At 42.2% G+C, this 15,462-nt stretch overlaps 1 protein-coding gene across 4 annotated transcripts in view; it reads right to left on the bottom strand.

The window, feature by feature from the left end:
- Positions 1–12,916, bottom strand: part of LOC141777693 (semaphorin-3F-like) — a 76,905-nt gene extending 63,989 nt beyond the window's left edge. For 2 of the 4 annotated variants that reach the window (XM_074652305.1, XM_074652405.1), the window contains exons 1-2: positions 12,391–12,916; positions 10,450–10,617 (exon numbers count right to left, since the gene is read on the bottom strand). In XM_074652305.1, coding sequence (XP_074508406.1) covers positions 10,450–10,567 — 118 coding nt within the window. In that variant the 5' untranslated portion in view covers positions 10,568–10,617; positions 12,391–12,916. The remainder of the gene's footprint in view (positions 1–10,449; positions 10,618–12,390) is intronic. The other 2 variants (XM_074652228.1, XM_074652377.1) reach the window with 1 other exon arrangement.
- Positions 12,917–15,462: the final 2,546 nt, after the last annotated feature.

Raw genomic sequence — 15,462 nt, 5'->3', positions numbered from 1 at the left:
GTTCTTCCACATCACTGAAAAGACTTATAAAGTTTAATCACACCTGACAGGGCTCCCATGACGTGACTGACATGGTCTCCAGCTACCATAGCAGGCTGATCTCATACACTGTCCGTAGCTACACCTACGAAAGTAATGCACTGTAATTTGTGAATATGACATGATCGTGATCGTTAACCAGGAAATATAAAGAGTGGCAAACGCTGCGTAGGGAGGAGGTCGAGGTGGATGGGAGTAGGGCTGTCGCAATAACCGTAATATTGACAAGCCAACCGCCACAACCGCTATATTGACGTTTTTTTCTTTTATGAATTCTTTGCAATGGGAGCGCTGCGTATTTACACTTTGCTACAAACGGCAGCAGCGTGACAAGACGCTGAGCGTCTATTCTGCGCTGAATGTTCATGTTTGGTGTTTTTTTCTGGTCGTCGAGAGTTGAAAAATGTTCAACTTTGGGTAAAACTCCACACAGACCAACCATCACATCCTACATGTAGCTACAAGTGCTAACAGCAACAACAATGGAGGAGAAATTAATACACAGACTGGAGGGTTCCATCCTCTTTCCCTACGTACTTCAGCTTTCTCTTCATCCAGAGCAAGTGCTCTACCTTGTGCCGACATTTTTATATTCCGTATCATAGCAACCAAAGCGCAGCTGAAAAAAATGCTGCGCCTCATTGCCCTTCTGTGTTTTGCATTTAACAAAAGACAAATATTTAATCAGTTTTAAAACTGTCATCTTTGTCATTTAAAAGGCAATGATATACCTAATAATAGCCTAACAATGAAGCTTATTTCATGCAGCACTAAAGTCAGTATAAATAAAGTAATTTGCAAAAAAACAAAGTTGCAATAATACCGCATATCGCGCTGTTGAGCCGATCATTATCACCGCACGGGAAATTCCATGACAGCCCTAGATGGGAGTTTTAAAAAAATACTGGACTTTCACCGAAGAGACCGGTGTCCGTGTCCCGTGTGAAAACAGAAGTCAACGTTGATTTTTTTTGTCACGTAATTTAAGTACTTAAGTAACGCCACTCCCAGAGTTAATTTAAGCCAAACCACGATCTTTTCCTAAACCTAACAAAGTCGTTTTGTTGCCTAAAACTAAGGAAGTCGTTTCCTGTGAAGACGTAAGTTTATTTTGAAAAGACTGTCTGCATGTACCGAGCGGAAATTGACACGTGTTGCTGGACATTTATAGGAAAACGAACGAAAAAGGAGGAATAACTTGCTTGAGAATACCTCGACTATAGTCAGAGTAAAGTTTTTGTGATTACAGGAAATAACCAAGTACTGTCTTATTCCTTGGTTTGACCATGTGGAATCAGTTACAGCTCCAACATGTCTGCCTATATTTCTGCATAGACATAAAAGACATAATTGCGTCAGCTCCGCTCTGTTTGCAATCGTTGCTCTAATTCTGTAGTTTCATGTAAAGCTGGGACAGAAATGCAATTGTAGTTCCATAAATAAAAAACACATGGAAGGAGATGCTGCACCCATCGCTGGGGAGAAAGTGATTCACAGTATCTGGACAATTTGGCTGGTATTTTCCAGTCTAGTGAGGAGAGAGGGGGGGAGGCAACAGATGCAACAACATGCCTGTGAAAGACAAGACGGGCAGACAACACTGGGTCCTCAGTCTTTTCGAGAGACGGTCTTGGTTTCACCGGAGGCGAGGCACCGACAGAGACCCGTAACCCGACTCAGGAGGCTGCTCCGCAGGTGAAACCCTGACCAAACAGGGAGCACCACGCTCTCAACACAACATATCCCTCTTTCTGCAGATGCTAAAAGAGAGCAGGGCTTCCATGCCAGGAATCCTAAACACCCCGAGCCCCGTGCATTTACTGCCGTTCCCATGCCAGGGGAAGAGAAATGAGTAGGAGAGGGAAGACAGACAGAACTGCGGCAGGAAACCGAGCATCCAAAGATGAGTTGGACTATATTTAGACGCCACTCTGTCACCTTCACTTTCCCCTACCCACAATAATCCTCTGGAGGTGTGTAAGAGCCTTGTTACCTGCTAACACTTCTGCACCTGCGCACATGCAATAATCCAGCACCAGTTGGCCAGATGTTAGAGAAGCACTGATACTATTTCCTCTTTTATCAAACATTAGGACCACCCAGACTGCCGGCGATACACTTTACAACCTCGGGGCCATATGGCCTGAGAATCATGTAACGCAAGGTGCCAAGTGGCTATATTCTGTAACACTCAAGCACAATGACTCGATTCATCGGCCATCATAAAGAAAGGGGTTGTGTGCGTTTAACAACCATGGGAGGGAGAGAATAAAACAGATATTCCTCCGGCGCTGGGTGGGAGGGAGGCGCAGACATCACTGACGGTTGGCCGACACAGCTATGAGATGACACTGTGACCGCGATTTCATTTGCGAGAGGGAAGCTGGCAGCATCCGAGACAGACACGAGATTACTGCTGGATTCAGGGGGCAACGTGCTGAAAGGTGCCAACATACTCATCTTTTTTTGAGGAATATCACACGTCTGTCCCACACATACACCTGACAAGTAGAGGGGTGAGAATAGGAGCTGAGCTGCCTTCTATAATACCGATGCACTCGGCTGATAGATTTAACAGTTTGGGTTAACTGCAAAGCTTTATGGAGAAAACACATTTAAATGCAATCAAGTGCAAACAATGTACCAGTTGGTCCGGAAATAAAATGCAATCACGGTCCCATCAGTCATCCACCAAATAGGCGATATGGTTTATGGAACAGTGGCTTGCAGGCTGATAGCTAATCGATCCCTGATACCTGACCTTTCAACCCGAGACTATTGGACATATAAACGTTTAACGATTACCTCTGACTAGATAATCATCCATGCCCCGAGTTTGGACAAGGACTGCGGCCGGTCAACGATCACATGTCATTTTAGCACGATTGTTGCATGATTTTGATTGAAACGCAATGAAGAGTGCCATGCCATTACAGCTATGTGCTCAGAATTTATATTCGTCAAAGAGATAAATGCATCTCAAGGTGGGCTACATTCATTTCTGACATGAATTTCCGCATTTAATCCCTGCAACAAGACTAATAAACTACTAAACAAGTAAAGGAATGTGTGCCACACATGAATTTTATATTGTTTCCATGTGATGTATAGATTTAAATGTGGTACAAATTCCACTCTATTAAAGGATAACTTTTGTATTTTTCAACCTGGATCTATTTTCCCATGTTTTTGTATCGAAGTGACTAATGGAGATAACAGTTTCTGAAATTGGTCCAGTATTGAGGGAGAACGCTGCAGCTGCCAGCCGCTAAACGAGCTGTAATGTAATCCTTTGGGGCAACCTGGCACCGTCAATGTATGTCCACTAAAGTGCTTGTTTTTGCCACTGACAGGCCCAGATTATTATTATAAGTGTCTGACAACATTATGGAAAGGACCCTACAGAGAAATTATATGTTCTTCTTAAAATTTGCTTCCTGAGTAATGTGACTTGTTGCCGGAAGAGACGACGGTGGAAACGTGAGTGAGAGTGGAGAGAGGAATGCCACGAGACACCGGTGTTGTCAGAGTTTGTTGTGTTGGGGTACAGAAAGCGTAGGTCGGTGTTATCTAAAAGATTTTTATTGTCATGGCCGAATATTTAGATGATTTCGACAATGTGGATGCGACGCAAGGTTTCAGAGCGAGGCTTTACTGAGCGAGACACACCATAACAAACAGAGTGGATCAAGCGAACGATAAAAAAAAATATTAATTTCTCTGTAGGCTCCTTTCCTTAATGGCATTAGACACTTATAATTACAATCTGAGCCTGTCAGTGGCAAAAACAAACACTTTTAGTGGACGTAAACTAATGGTGCCAGGTTGCCCCAATCGATTACATTATAACCTGTTTAGCGGCTGCGGCATTATCCCTCAATACTGGACCAAATTCATAAATTGTGTCCCCATTAATCACACAAAAACATCAGAAAATAGGGACCAAGTTAAAAAATATCAAAGTTATCCTTTAAGTTTGTGGAGCTGGTGTTCTCCCAGATACAAAACACACACATTAGGTAAAAGGGATCACTATTCTTAAGTCGTGTGCATTACAGTGAAGGATTAACACTGCTTCTAGATCTCAGACTAGACCTCACACCACAGCCGCCTTTTTGCTTCAACACCCACCGTCTTCTCTACACCCACTCAATCCCATTTCAAATGTTTTACTCAGTTAAGGATGGCTTCCAGCCAACCGGGACCTAACAACGCAGTGACACTCTCGACAGCTGGATCACAGCGGAGTGCAAGTTGTGCCGGACCAAGCTGCGTTTGCACTTAAACCACCGTCACCACCCTGCCGACTGTGTTCAATGGTTAACCACGGCGCTACAAATGACTGCTGTGTGCCTGCTGAGGGAGAAGAGAGTTTTACACTAAATATAACCTGGCTTAGCTGCTGTGCAGAGAAGCTGAGGTCTGGGCCGTGGCCAGAGTAATAGTGGTTTTCAATGCTTTGTCAGTCATTACTCTGCTGCCGTGGGGATATATGGACTCAACCCTCACAAACAGTAATTAGAGATCACAGCCGAACATCAGCAGCGGTGCCAGACTACTGGGGCAGCGGTTTCGCGGCTTCTAAGTGTGGTTCGACAATACTGCAATATTACATTTAGTGGCGAAGGTGTGCCAATACGCTCGAGGTATCCTGCAAATTAGACGGCAACTAAACAGGAAGTTATTAGTAATGATGATCACCTTGAGAAAATATACAAGTCACATCGCATTTGCTTCACAGAGCAGCAAAAGGGGCAAATTTGCCAAAGAAACCACATCATATTTGTTCAGTCAAACAGCCAATATTGAGTAAACACTCAGCTCCAACCTCAAAAAATGCATGCTGTCATAACCAATCAGGTCAGTACTGATAACAGCGTTTGATAACTCTGATCACTTATGTGCAGCGCAAAGAAGAAAGTGACCACTGGAATGTGTTGTGTGAACAACAGTAATAAGAGTTTAAACATTTACTAGTAGAAGTGACAGGACGGCAGTAATGGGGGCAAGCCCAGAGATGAACTGATAGCAAACTGTTGACTTATCAAAACAACTACCTCACTTCTAAGATGCTTTTTAGCTGGCCTTTTTCAGATTTAATCCTCGTCTGTTTTTATTCCGGGGCACTAAAAGACAAATAAATACTAAACTCCTGCATAACAAGGGGCAACACGTATCAGAATGGCTGGTATTTAACCCCAAAGGGGAGTTTCTAACCCTCTACGCTGCCACCCACCCACACACCCAATATAGACTAAAGACTTTGCTGAGGAGTAAAAATAGGAGCCTGCTGTTAGCCCTTCACAGGAGGGCGTGCAGATGAGAAATATCTGGAATAATGACGACGAGCCAGAGCTGCATCCTTTTACTGCCACCTGCCTCGGCAGCGGTGAGCTCATGTGTGTGTGTTATTGTGGCAAAGTTGACCCATATTCTGGTGTGGATTTGGCCTTGTATGTACTCAGTGGGAAGGAGGGGGTGTGTGCTGTAATCCTTATGATGTTATGGTATTTAAAGGACTTTTCCTTTTGTACTGACAGACCATAATTCCGTCGCTGTAGCTGTCAAAGCAGCCGCTTCAAATTTCATTAACACCCAGTGAGAAAGGGTGAGAGGTGCGCTGTGTATAATTCTCACATGGTCTTTGCAGCACAAGGCGTGGCCGTAGATGACGTCGGCGTGGCTTTTCAAAGTGAAGATTTACAATCGCGGGGCTTCTTGACCCCGTGCCTCTCTGTTTATTCTGAAGCAGTGTTTACCCGCTGTCTGTTTATCTAAGCAGCCTCTAAAATGCCACTAAAGGCTTTTAGTTACCAGTTACTCCTTCCACATAAACAACAGCATCTAAAGCTTGGACAGCGCCTTGCTTCAATTTTGCAGTAAAATTATGTTTTGTGAGTGAATGAAGACGCAGCAGCCCAGATGAGGCGGAGGTTTGTGTGTGGTATACGGCCTGAAACAGCAGAGCCATAAGCATGGATTTAGATTGGGATCTTCTTAATGCATGAACTGGAATATGTCATAGAGGGAATGTGGGCCAACAGCAGTAATGTTACACTCTTTGCAAAAACTTCCCTCAGGAGTGCTTTGTCCATTCAGAAAACGTCTGTATCTCGCAGCGTGAGGCTAAAGCAAGAATCTAAAAAAAAACTCCACATATAAATCAGTCGACCTCTTAATGGATTTACGCTACAAAGGCACTTGCATGACTTATGGGAGTCTCACGGAGAGGCGATGCTCTCACACGATCCTTTCACATGTTAATTCACTATTTCACTTTCACGGTGATGGACAGCTTTAAAAAAAAGAAAATGGGCTGATTTGGCGGCACTACTTACTTTACTATACGACAAGTCCACTCCTGTACGCAAAGAATAATCAAGGTTACTGATTTAAACACCTGCATGGCTCCAGAGAACTTAATGAACTGATTAAAGTTTACAATTTCATTGACAAAATCAACATATCCCCGTACATCCTATCATCCTATCATATCTTACGAAAAGTTATTCCAAATTTTTCGTGCGATTTCGTGACGCATGTGTCTATTTCCGCTGCAGTCTTTTCAAAATAAACTTCCGTCTCCACAGGAAACAACTTAGTTCGGTTTAGGAACAGACCGTGGTTTGGGTTCAAATAACCCCAGAAGTTGCGTAACTTAAGGAAGTTATGTGACAAATAAATCAACACCTGTCTCCTGGGCAAAAGTTCTGTGTTACTTGACCATCCATCCACCGAGACCTCCTCCCTACACGGCGTTTGTCGCTCTTTTTACTTCCTGGTTCACGATTAGGTGGATTACATACAAATTGATTTTGTGGGATATAAACGAATTACAGTACATTACTTTTCGTAGGTATAGTATACTGTAGCTACCCACAGTATATGAGAACAGTTTGACAACATGAATGGTTGGCCACTTTGCAAAAAAAAAAATGGTACTGCAACAACTAGTCGATTTATTGATTAGTCAACGACTGAAAAGTATTTTGATAATCGATAAACCGTTTTAGTAATTTTTCGAATAACACTCGATTTTGTTTTGACTAAAACTGAGTTTCTCCACAAAGAATCACACAAAAGCACCACTTTAAATCTTGTGTCTACCAGAGATGTGCTCACACTTAGAAATAAGTCATTCAGCATGAAAAGGGCATAAAATATGACTAATCGACTAAAGAAATCTTAGTCAACTAAGACCAAAACGACCGATTAGTCGACTAATCGACTAAGAGGGGACAGTCCCACAATAAACTGAATATATTTGGGTTTTGGACTGATGGTTGAATAAAACAAGCAGTCTGAATACATCGCCTTGAGCTGTTTGACATTATATCAGACATTTTTCAATATTTTGTGACGTTTCACAGGAAAAACAATGAATCCATTAGTCGAGAGAATAATCGGCATTAATCAATAATGAAATGAATCGTTAATTGCGGCCCTACATGAAATATATTCATGAAAAAAGATGAGCGTGTCCCCAAACAATGAACTACACAATGAAATGTCTTGACTTCACTCTTCTTCACTTTACCACTAGCCAACAATGTTCTTACATGTCATGCAACGAGTCACTTTGTGTGTGTGTGTTAACTCAAACTAGCAGATTCCCAGCACTTCCAGCTCCACTATTTGAGATGATTCCTCTCTTGGGGGTTTCTGGCGACAGCAGTCTTAGTATCAACTAACCTTAAAATGTCAACTGATTATCTACGGTGGTTTCGCTTCGCTCGCTCTCCTCATTCTACGAAACACTCACTTCTCATCTGACATTGATTACATGCATTTGCTGTCTGAACTGAGGCAGAGTATACTTTCTTTTTGCTGACTCAGCTTATGAGCGCAGAAAACATGATAAGCCTGAACAAAGTCTACTTCCACGGTTTATCCCTCAGACTCTACAAACTCTAATCTTACAGAAATGTGTATAAGTACATTTTCCCCACCTTATATCTCCTGAATATTTTGAGACTGAATATCACAGAAGGTGTTCTCCCTGTCATAAAAGCTGTGCACGCCACATGAAGCCAAAGCAATTAGGTCCCATGATTTACTCTACCTGCTTTAATAGGGAAGTGAGGGCCTCCCAGATGGAGGTCATGGTTGTGAACCTCGCTCCTCAGCTACCGAGTTAATCAGTTTGGAACATGTGTTGAGTTCAACGCTGAGAGAAACATTCAGCTTTATAGCGGCAATTTAAGTTTTTCCTTCACGGTGTGACACGCCGCCGTAATGATCAATAATAATAAACAAGGGACTAATAATTAACGCATTCTTTTCCTCAGTCTCATAAAAAACTAGAGCTGTCAATCGATTATAATAGTTAATCGCACAATCTTTATCTGTTCAAAATGTACCTTAAAGGGAGATTTGTCAAGTATTTAATACTCTTATCAACATGGGAGTGGGCAAATATGCTGCTTTATGCAAATGTATGTACATATTTATTATTGTAAATCAATAAACAACACAAAACAATGACAAATATTGTCCAGAACCCCTCACAGGTACTGCATTTAGCATAAGAAATATGCTCAAATCATAACATGGCAAACTGCAGCCCAACAGGCAACAACAGCTGTCAGTGTGTCAGTGTGCTGACTTGACTGTGACTTGCCCTAAACTGCATGTGATTATCATAAAGTGGGCATGTCTGTAAAGGGGAGACTCGTGGGTACCCATAGAACCCATTTACATTCACATATCTTGAGGTCAGAGGTCAAGGGACCCCTTTGAAAATGGCCATGGCAGTTTTTCCTCGCCAAAATTTAGCGCAAGTTTGGAACGTTATTTAACCTCCTTCACGACAAGTTAGTATGACATGGTTGGTACCGATGGATTCCTTAGGTTTTTTAGTTTCATATGATGCCAGTATCTTCACTCTATGCGTTAAAGAAAAATTAATGGCGTTAAAACAAATTTGCATTATCGGGTTTTTATCACGTTAACTTATATATTCTGTCCACACTTGTCGTCACACTGCGTTCCCTTAAAGTTGCTGCTCGGAGGCAAACTGCAAACAGCTCAAGCAAAAAAACTTAACACATCATGATGCATCAGGGGAAGTGCAGCCAGCTTGCCAAGGTAAGGACTACACGGGCCTCTCAGAAAGCAATTAAGGGAGAGAGAGTCATAATATTGAATGGAGAGGAGGGTGGGGGGTGCAATCCTCCGAGAGAGGCAGCAGCAGTAGACTGTGAAATTCATATTGACCGGAGAGGCAAACACACGCAGGTAAGCAGGGGAGCCGAAGCTTTTTCCACTTTGCTTGTCAGCCAAAGAACAGCGGCGTGTAGTCCGCTGCTTTCACATATATATTCCCAGTGAGTTCAGCCATCCAAAGATGCACCTATATACACAAAGTCTGCTCACAGTAAAATCCTATAGAGTGAAACACAATTAACGCAGCTCTCTGAAAACAACACAGCGTTTTTGTGCGAAGACCAAACTGATATTTTGGAAAAACTGCTGAGCTCTGGATGTGCGTTCACTGATGTGGTAAATCCTACTTGATTAAAGCAGGAAAAACGCCTTCGACAATGAACTGTGCCAGTCCACTTAATTAAGTCAACTTGTACGAGGGAGCGCTGGGAAATGGAAAGCAAAGCAAACAGGGGCGCTGCTGCTGCTGCTCGCTCGCCCCTCGGCTTTTTCTCTGGATGCTAATCAAAGGCTTGATCTCGGAGCAGGACAGGCCTCGGGGACGTCGCTCTGCTTGGCTGATCCTGGCAATTTGCTCTTGATAATACCCTCTCTCTCAATCCGCACCCCCTCGGAACCCGGCAACCCATCTCACCTAATCTGCACGACCGCCGGAACGCACAAACACAGCCCCCCCTAAAGTACACGTCTGCCTCACCGGGGAATAATCACATAATGGCCATGCAGTTATTACATGCTCCTTATTATCCCGTCTCTCTTTGTGGCTCCAATTTAGGGATTCCACAATAAAGATGATTGAAGATAAAGACACCGCTTTTGATTAACTAAAACAATAATGGTGTATATTGTTTCAAAAGGAGTATCTTCAATATGTGCGTCTGTTGTTTGTGTTTTTTAATTGTTTGTACAATATAATCCCGTGGAAGCATCTGGGGGTTATTACACCGCCTGGAGGTCTGAGGAAGGGGCAGAAAATCAGAATAGCATGATTTGTTTGTGGTCTGCTTTGCGGCGTAACGGGAGAGTCTGGTGATGCTGTAAGTTCCTCTTCTGCACTTATCAAAAGCCACAATCGCTCCGATTACGCAGCTGTCAAGTCATCAGTCACACAACAAGCAAACATATGGCAGAGTTTAATAAACCGGCGCAGAATCAGAAGAGTCGCAACACCAGTTGCAAACCAGGAATGAGAGGCAGGTGGGGATGAAAAAAAACAGAGTAGAGGATGAGGTTCAGGGTTCCTACCTTTGAAGGAGATGAAGACGCGGGGCGCGGCCAACGGGTCGATGATCAGCGGGTTCCCGAGAACAATGCCGGACAGTGCCAGGAGGGCGTGGACCGTCCACAGACCGTCCAGCTGCATGGTGGACCAACCTCCAGCGGCACACGAAGAGCGTTTATTAAAAAAAATCTCTGCAGGGACAAAAACAAACAGAAAAGAGAAGATGCTTTCTCAACTCCACACATCTGCCACAATAAGTCATTTATTAATTTATGTGACACGTCAAATCAACGGCTCCCAGGGGCCCCATCCCAGTGTTTTGGCGCTGCAGCACTGTAGGTGTGGAGATTACACCCAGATCTCTGGGAGCTTCACTAAACTAGTCGTGATGGAGGCGAGCCAAGCTTTTAGAGATGTGTACACACTTCCATTTGGGAAGAATTATGTTTCTTTTTTTCAGAGTGTGTGTGTGTGCCTGTGTGACAAACTGATGGAAAGATCTCGCTGACTCTGGTGAGAGAAGCACCCAAAACACATTCCTACGTCATGACACCATACATGTGTGTGTGCTGCTCTGTAATTACACCTAATACCGGGTTGTACCCCGTCCTCACGCTTGCTAGAGAAAGAGACACAAAAAAAGTTGTGATTGGTGCAAATAAAATATTAACTTCTATCTAAAGGGGTGACGAATGATGACGGGCTCAAACGCTAACTGGGATGGTTTAACAAGTCTTCCAGACAATGCAGCGGTGGTCATTAATAAAGTGTCCAGTTAATGAATGATAGGCAGCAGGGAGCAACACACATCTGTCACAGATCATCAGAAAGACTCCTCTAACAGGCCATCCTCCATCAAATCCACTCTTGGTCCATTTAATCACCTCTACCATGTTGCCACTTGTCTGCATTTACATAAGGATGGATAAAACTTTCTTTCACCACACTTTTTTCCCCCTAAAACAGCAACCTGACCTCACCGGCTGGATACAAAACTCTTCCGACTACAAAACACCGAACATTTGGAAACAGGTCTCCATCTCAAACACACACCTTCAGCGGAGCCAGAGAGTCCTCAGACCGGTTGGCTGCGGTGGATTTATGAGTATAACCCAGCTGTTTAAACCTTCGGCTGTTTACTGACAATTTGTTAACCATCAAGCTGTTTATTCGGAGACAGAGGCCAAGTCCTTCACACAAGCACATGAAATCAAACAAGGCAGCAGGCACTGCTCATAAAATGACACTGAGGAGGAGACTGAAAGACACTCACATTATGCTATGAAGATAAATGTACCTCCATGAGTTCAAGTTTGCAAAAAAAAAGACCCTTTATGGAAACATTTAACCATTTAAATCCATCACACAGAAGATCTCAGATCCACTGATGCTCTCAGCTTCTTCATTGTTTGTGTCTGCAAGTTATTAACTGGACAACTATTAAAACAAAAGCTAATAAGCACAAGTGAGGTCAGTGGCAACATAACCCTCCTCCTGAATCCTGCTGCTTTATTATTCAGTGGCTACAGAAACAACAACTGAGGCAAATAAAAAGCCTAAATGTGACAAACTTAATATACTTCCATCACTATGTGAAGGACACAACATGTATGCATGAAAAGGTTCAGTGTTTGGTGAATGATATAGACTGAAATGTGTGTGTGACAGACTGGCAGCCTTGGCTACACATGGACGACAGAACTGTAAACAGTCTGGTGTGGCATTAGAGCGCACGGTGAGAAAACTGAAGAGCAATTCAATAAATAGTAACACTGATTCATGTAAGGAATTAAGGTTGTGATCCATCCGAAATTAAAATTATGATTAGATATTTCTGTTCAAATGTTTATAAAAGGAAAACAACACAGTGCTGCAAATATTATAATTAGAGATAATAAAAAAGCGCGCAGTTTTTACCATCAATGAAGCAGGATAAATAGAAAATAAAGCAGAATAAGGCTTACCTTATTGTTACAGCTTTCCGAATAGAAGTTCAGATCCAACCTTGCAAGTCATTGAACAAACCAATTCCAACAGATCGATCACTTTCGTCTCCAAGTTGAAATCAATAAAAACAATAGAAAATCCCGGTGGTGGTGCTGGTGGAGCTGGACAGTCCTCTACCTGTGCGCACGGTGTGCGTATTTTGGCCCCGGAGTTCCTCAATAAGAAAATTAAAATAAAATGTTTCTCTAGTTCAATCTTGCTGGAGATCCGCGAGGCGAGGAGCTACTGCCGTCGCACGAGCACAATGAACATCTCGTGTGAAGAAAAAGAAAGCAAAGTCCCTCCGTGGTGTTTGTTAGAGAGGTCCAGACACGCAGCGTGTTTCTCCTTCAGGAAAGTTAGACGCTCCTGACTGTAGAGGAGGCAGCGCAGCGAGCAGGTGGATGCAGAGGCCCATCTTAAACACACCCACAGGGCGGGCAGCGAGACGAGCAGAGCCGCCCATCAACCATCACACAGACACTGATTTACTGCTGTTATACTGCTGCATGCTGTCAGAGAGGAGCAGAGAGAGAGAGAGAGAGAGATACTCCTTCAGTACTGAAGATGTATTATTATAGTTTATTTATAAATTATCTTTATTATGACACAAAGTGCAAAAAGTTGCAAAATGGTGTTACCACTTTCTAATAAGGCAACTAATCAATGGTTTATTATTCATTTTTTTCATATATGAGTTATAAGAAATGCTTTTACTTTTGTGATTTTCCTTTTTTTGATATATATATATATACATTTTTAATGAGCATAGTGGAAGGGTACAAAGATTTGCATTGCCAACAATTTGCTTGCTGTAATTGTTTTGCATATGACAAATAAACACAGGTGAAACTTGAAGTACAAAGTTTAGGTTGCCAGGTTGTATAAAACCCCCATTTGTTTCTGCTTTTTAACTGGTATTAATGCAATTAGAAATGTTTGTAATCTGTTATGCCCATGGGTTTCTCACATAGCAAGCCTGCACAGACACCGAGCCTGCAGTTATAGATTGAATAGCTAATTAATATAAGGATTTTAACCATCAAGTCTGCAGTTGTAAGATTTTGGTCCAGATTGTCTGCAGCCCTTTTGCTTGAAATAAGTGCCCAAATGATCTAACCAATCAAAGGGAGTTTTCACAACCTGGCAACCCAAAAGTTGTTGTCTCGTAACTGATATGTATAGCATTAATACATTATCTAATAACCATTATTAGAGAGTGGTAATTAAAACTCAAATGTATGTCAAACCTACCAAAATATTACCCATATGAGCACGTTTTTAAATCCTATGATTAGATGCAGGTGTAGGCTATAAGGGGTTTACTGAGCTGTTAACATGACATTTAAACCTGCATTAGCTGATTTTTGAGCTACGGAAACAAGCTGTCAAATCATTTGGAGTCTCTGGCAATAATGTTATCTGATGTTATCCAAAACACATGGTGAAGATCATTTTTCATTATTGGAACGGTGGTTTGGGTTCACCTAATTTATGCTAATAAAACAGAAAACAAGCAGTGTACCTTACATAATCCCTTTCCTAACTAGACATAAACACAATTGGCCTACTTTCATGATGATTGGTATCAGGCACTGATCGGACTCCTCGGTGTCCGTCAAATCTGATAAAACTGGTTGCGGGAAGGCGGCAACCTCCGGTTCTGAGAAGTGAAGCCAATGCTGAAGTGCCTTAAACTTGCATTCTTTCTAACAGCCAGCAGGGGGCGACTCCTCTGGTTGCAAAAAGAAGTTTGATTGTATAGATGTCTATGAGAAAATGAGCCTACTTCTCACTTGATTTATTACCTCAGTAAACATTGTAAACATGAGTTTATGGTCTCAATCGCTAGTTTCAAGTCTTCTTCAACACAGCATGATGTTCATTTAGTAAATGATGGTCCCATTTAGAGTCAAATAGACCATAAAACAGGGTAGGTTTTAGGCTACCTTGTGATTGATAGGTCACTACCACGGCGTTGTCCGGTCTGGGTGTTGTCCGTGTTTTCGACTTACGGCTTTAACCCTTTCACAGTGTGTTTTCAGTTCATGACAGTTAATTGTAACATTTTAGTCACCTGAAAATGTCTTATTTACTGTTCAGTTGTACTTAGCTCCACCTTCTCATATAATTTCTGGTTGCAAAAAATCAAGATGGTGTCGGCCCAAATGAAGAACTCAAGGCTTCAAAACCGCAGTCCACAAACCAATGGTTGACGTCACTGTGACTACGTCCACTTCTTACATACAGTCTACGGTTGCGGGCCTGAAAACCAAAACAATGAGCCGAAAGACGCTGAAACATTCCTGAGGGCAACTGCAGAGTTGTTGATCGTTCTCTGTGGGTTTGTCACTACGAGCAACATCGTTCACATTTCATCATTTGATCAATTGTGATATAAAGAATATTGATTTTAGCAGCTTTAATGGCTGATACAGTAAATATATTATTATATAACAGTAGTTACAAGCGACAGAAACATTGAGAGGAACATGAATACATTATCACAATCCATATGTCACATAAAAACACCAGTCATAAACTGTTTAGAGGAAGAGGAAGAGAAACATTATTAATATAAATCCAGCATTTTGGATCTGTTGATAGCTAAAAAAAATACAGCTCATATGACTGAGAGATGATGACAGAAGTATTTAGTGGCAGTATCAACAGCAGTTGCCAGGAAAACATAGTCTATATGGGCTAGTAATGAGAATTAACAGTTTTTATGTGTATATTAATTATCAGGACATTATGCTTTGACTCAAGGTGATAAGAGAAAAAAAAAATCCGCCCCTGTGTGAATGTATAGGTAGATCTCCTTTCCTTCCACAGCTGCTACAGTAAGGCACAGTGTCTTTCACAAAGGGGGCTGTTTGCTTGCTTTGAATCAGTCGCCTGTGTTTCCATCTTCTATCGCTGTGACAACCAGCGAGCTACCATCTGCCACCCACACATGAGGTGTGGAGGGAAAATGTTCAACAGGATTTGGCTTAAAGAGATGCCTACATGTGTTCTTTTTTTCCCTCATTCAACAAGTGAGTGGCTTT

The sequence above is a fragment of the Sebastes fasciatus genome, chromosome 1 (assembly GCF_043250625.1).
Source record: "Sebastes fasciatus isolate fSebFas1 chromosome 1, fSebFas1.pri, whole genome shotgun sequence".
Lineage (NCBI taxonomy): Eukaryota > Metazoa > Chordata > Actinopteri > Perciformes > Sebastidae > Sebastes > Sebastes fasciatus.
Note: the sequence above shows the minus strand (reverse complement) of the source record. Positions and strands in the feature narration are given on the sequence as shown.